This window comes from Heloderma suspectum, chromosome Z (assembly GCF_057233095.1).
Source record: "Heloderma suspectum isolate Gila_16-S chromosome Z, 16-S_ref, whole genome shotgun sequence".
NCBI classification, from domain to species: domain Eukaryota; kingdom Metazoa; phylum Chordata; class Lepidosauria; order Squamata; family Helodermatidae; genus Heloderma; species Heloderma suspectum.
In genome coordinates this window covers 17,707,310-17,712,209 of record NC_139476.1, presented here as the reverse complement: position 1 = coordinate 17,712,209, position 4,900 = coordinate 17,707,310, and the positions used below count along the sequence as shown (strand labels likewise).

Sequence of the window (4,900 nt, the reverse complement as noted above, 5' to 3'; positions counted from 1 at the left end):
GACTTACGAACGGAAAGAAGATTACTACCAACCGGGAGACCTCATTGTTGGTGGCAATTTACCGCTTGGCAGTTGTTATCCCATGAGGGCACAAGACTTTAGAAGATTATCTGTAGAACCATTCTCCCATATTCTTCTGTAAGAAGATCCACAAGAGGGATCTGGGATAGATGCTTGCTTGCTTTGCTCTTGGACGGCAGGTCTATGTCCAGTGATACGCATCTGTTATGCAGCTGACACCTGAACTTTCCTGGTTTGAAATGCAACTTGCAGATACTTGTTATGATCGCCTTCAACTAGGGGTGGACGAAAGTCACTTACCTTTTCTCACAGCTTGTTCGCGGTGGGGGGGAGCGCTTCGCTGCTCCCCCCATGAAGTTCAAGCCGGGGGGGAGGCTTCCCGCCTCGCCCGGCCGAAATTCAGGCCGGGGAGGAGGCTTGCCGCCTCGCCCGGCCGCGAACGCGAAAGTTAAAAAAAAACAAAAACGCCCCCTGATAGGCTACGTGACGATTCACGTAGCCTATCACGGCTAGATCTGCAAAGTCAGCCGTGATAGGCTACGTGAATCGTCACGTAGCCTATCACAGGTGACTTTTAAAAAAAAAAGAAAAAAGCGCGTACGCGAATGGCGGCCCCCATAGGGAGCCGCCATTCTCGTTCCTTATTTAGTTGCTGTAGTCTACGTAAATGTTTACGTAGACTACAGCGACCAAATAAGGAACGGGAATGGCGGCTCCCTATGGGGGCCGCCATTATCCATACACACTTTTTTTTTTTTTTAAGTCACCCGTGATAGGCTACGTGACGATTGACGTAGCCTATCACGGCTGACTTTGCAAATCTAGCCGTGATAGGCTACGTGAATCGTCACGTAGCCTATCAGGGGACGTGTTTTTTTTTCTTTTATTGCAACGGCGGGGGCGGCAGCCGGTCAAAAGACCGGCTGCCGCTCCCCCCCCGCTCGAACACCCGACGAACCACCAGCCGGACCCGCCGCCGGGAGGGACATTCGGGGAAGGTAAGTCCCGGGGGGGCTTTGCGGGGGGCGAGGGGTGCGGAGGATTTCTCCCCGAAACTTGTTCGGGGGTCCAAACACGTTGGCGCTCGGCCCCCCAAAGTTTCGGGGAGAAATTCTCCGCCATCCCAACCTTCAACCCATGATAAGATTCAGAGACTTGACGGTTCTTCTTTGGCTTCATTCTGAGCCAGGGGAGAATCCCAGTTTCTCTCACTGGCATGATCAATGGTGCTCTGGTATTCTCGCAGGCTGCCTGGGAATTAAACTTTGGAGACAGTGAGGGGGTCAAGTGCTGCTGTTGCATCTCCTGCTGCATGGCAAGATATGTGGAAAAGGGGTGCTTGTGTGTGTGTGTGTGTGTGTGAGAGAGAGAGAGAGAGAGAGAGAGAGAGAGAGAGAGAGGCAGAGTACAGGAACATGAAGACAAGTGTCAGGGGACTTAACTAAGAACTTGGGAGGACACTTTGGACTTTGTTCCAGAAGGCTGTCTGCTTGTGGTTGAGTTTGGAATAAACGGTTTTCAGATTTTTGGTCCAAATCTGGCTTTGCAGAATCATGCCTTAAATCAATTTGGACTGGAGAGGTCATTGGTGGAGAGTTTGCCGTCACAAATCCACTTCCTTGCCAACGGGGAGAACAGCTGATCTACCTCTTGAGGCTCTTCGCTGCAAGGAAGGCAGAGTTAAAACAATAATTTCATGGAATCATAGAATCATAGAATAATGGAGTTGGAAGGGGCCTGCAAGGCCATCGAGTCCAACCCCCTGCTCCATGCAGGAATCCAAGTCAGAGCAATCTGACAGATGGCTGTCCAGCCTCATCTTGAAGGCATCCAGTGTGTGTGTGTGTGTGTGTGTGTGTGTGTAAGAGAGAGGGGGGGAGGGTCAACATACCAACCATATGAATTTCTCTATGAATCCTTGGTTTATGGACTGAAGGTAGCTTTGCTCTAGAAGCTTTTGTATCTTTTTGAGGAGGGCTGAACCAGAAAGACTGCATCACCCTTCACTTCTTGGTAATCCAGCTGGAATCCCCACACACTTCCCAACGTTGTTCTCCTTGCAGGATGGAATTTATTTATTACCAGCACATCTTGGTCTTGGTGTTCACCACCAACGAGCTCAACAAGGACCCAACTCTCCTCCCCAACACCACGCTCGGCTTCCACATCTATGACCCCAGGGACATTGTGAAATGGATCTATGTGAGCACCCTGTCTCTGCTCTCCACACAGGGAAGAATGGTTCCCAATTATAAACATGACAGGGAGGCTAAACTGCTCTCTGTTATCAGGGGCCTTGACTCTGAATCCTCAAGGCAGATGGCCTCCATCTTGGGCATCCTCAAGATCCCACAGGTGAGGGCATTCATGTGGGAAGAGACGTGGGGCTTCAGCAGAACTCAGGAACACATTTGATCCAGGCACTGACAACACTGTTCAAGCAGAGGGTAAATTCTATTGCAACGGACTAACAGGGAATTCCTTCCTGCAGCTTGGTTCTGGCTTTTCCAACCGCGTTCAGGGAGAGAACAGGGCATTTCCTTCCTTCTTCCGGATTAATCCTGATGAAGTTCCTCAGTATGTGGGCTTCGTCCAGCTGCTCCTGCATTTCCACTGGAACTGGGTTGGGCTGGTTTCCTACGCTGATGATGGTGGTGAACATTTCATCCAGGCACTGACAACACTGTTCAAGCAGAGGGACATCTGTGTGTCCTTCACCAAAATGCTGGAGCCCGATGACAAGATCTTACTGGCAGGAGATGTACTTATTCATACTCCTAGTTCTTGGTTCGAGTCCTCAGTTATTCTTCTCTTTGCGAACGGAGAAGTCCTGTCATTCATTCTTTCCCTTCAAGAGGCCAAGGCCTCATTAAGGAAAGTTTGGATCATCACATCCCACCTTGACTTTTCTGCGAAGGGATCCCCATTTGGCTGGCAATATCTACAACCTCTCCATGGTGCTTTGCACTTCAGAGTCCACAGAAGGGATGTGCCAGGATTCGAGCATTTTCTCCAGGCTTTAGATCCATTAAAAGCACAAGGAGACGTCTTTCTCCCGGACTGGTGGGAATGGGCATTTGGCTGTAAGATTTTGAAATCAGGCCAATCCTCTCAACGGGGAAAGAGGAGTTGTACTGGGAAGGAGAAGCTGGAGGACTTGCCAGGCCCCAGGTTCGAAATGAGCATGACGAGTCATAGTTACAGCATCTACAACGCTATCTATTCCGTGGGACACACGTTACATGCCATGTACATCTCAGGATCCAGACGTGCAACAACAGGGGAAGCCAAGTGGCTTCTGAAAGCCCAGCCTTGGCAGGTAATGTTCTCATCCAGATTTGGCCATGCTGTACAAAGGGCCTTGGGGATTTTTTAAAGGTCAGATCCTGGAAGCAAAGAGTGAGTCTTAGAGACGGGCTATCAGTCCGTTCTGAAGAGCCTAAGAAAGATATTGCAGGTGGATAGACACTGTATGGCCATGTTTTCCCATAAAGAGCAAGAGGACGTCAATAAAGAGCCATGGAGAATCATAGAATCATAGAATAGTAGGGTTGGAAGGGGCCTACAAGGCCATCGAGTCCAACCCCCTGCTCAAGGCAGGAATTATAGTCCTTCTGCATTACTTCTGTATTTACAACCATGGCTAATAAGGAGAGAGGAATCAAGCAAGCCCCCACAACCCACAGTACCCTAGTCTATGAAACAGTATTTATTCTGCCCCCCCACAACCCACAGAATCCACCCCTGATCCTCCTTCAAGCCAGCCAGCTGAAGATGTGAGATATTGGGCTCTTTGATGACATGAGCCGACCTCCTCCAGCCCCCACCCAAAGATGTCAGAGTGTCTCATAGCAAGTAAACACCAGCTCACCCCCACCGCGAAAACCAGTGGGGAGGATTCATGGAATGGTTACTGCCCGAAGAAGATGCATCTCAAATTTCAGCTAAACCAGGGGTCTGGTTTAGGATCTTTGTCTGGATCTTTGTCCTTTTTTTCGGATCTTGGTCAAAGATCCTTTGGATCTTCGGGAGGTCAGGGGATCATTTTGACACCTGACCCCCAGGAGGTGGAACAGACCCATCCATAAGTGCTGAAAAATACAAACAGGAAAGAAATATTTCATGGTATCTGTAGTGACTATGGAGCCTAAACAAAGCAAACAAGGTAATTTTGACCCTTTCAGTTCGTAGCCCCTATGGACACCTTTTCTTTTTGAAAAGAATATATATTTTTTTACTGAATTTGGTGGGTGTTCAGGGGCTGCATATGGCTCCTTGTCCAAATGTTGCCCACCCCTGAATTTAAAGATGGAGTACAGATGAAAACCATCTCCTTCCTTGATAACCTCCACAGTACAGTAGAAGACACCAGACCCTACTCACGGTCACAACCCTGTTTGCTCAGCATCTCTCTCATTTCAGATGCTTGTCTCCTTGAGGAACGTCCGGTTCAACAACAGTGCTGGAGATGAAGTCGCTTTCACGGGAAATGGCCAGAGATATGACATCCTGAACTGGATCTTCTTCCCAAATGGGTCTTTTAATCCTGTGGAAGTTGGATCGATAGACCCAGGAGCTCCCCCGGGCCAAGACCTCAGCATTCGCTCAGAAGGGATCGTGTGGGCTACAGAGGTGGGCTGGAAGTGAATGTTCCGACGTCATGGGAGAACTGCAGAAGGTTGCACTTCTGCCTAGATGTCCTTCTAGATAGAACCAGGTAGGGATGGCGGAGAATTTCTCCCCGAAACATCGGGGGGCCGAGCGCCAACATGTTCGGCCCCCCGAACAAGTTTCGGGGAGAAATCCTCCGCACCCCCCCCCGCACCCCGCACCCCCCCGGGATGGGACTTACCTTCCCTGAATGTCCCTCCCGGCGGCG

General features: G+C 49.9%; 1 protein-coding gene across 1 annotated transcript; it reads left to right on the top strand.

Moving 5' to 3' along the window:
* The first annotated feature begins 2,085 nt into the window (after nt 1-2,085).
* LOC146333807 (extracellular calcium-sensing receptor-like) lies at nt 2,086-4,668 on the top strand. The gene is made up of 3 exons (XM_084825713.1): nt 2,086-2,376; nt 2,693-3,340; nt 4,444-4,668. Exons 1-3 carry the CDS (start codon nt 2,086-2,088, stop codon nt 4,666-4,668), a joined length of 1,164 nt encoding a protein of 387 aa, XP_084681839.1.
* Nucleotides 4,669-4,900: the final 232 nt, after the last annotated feature.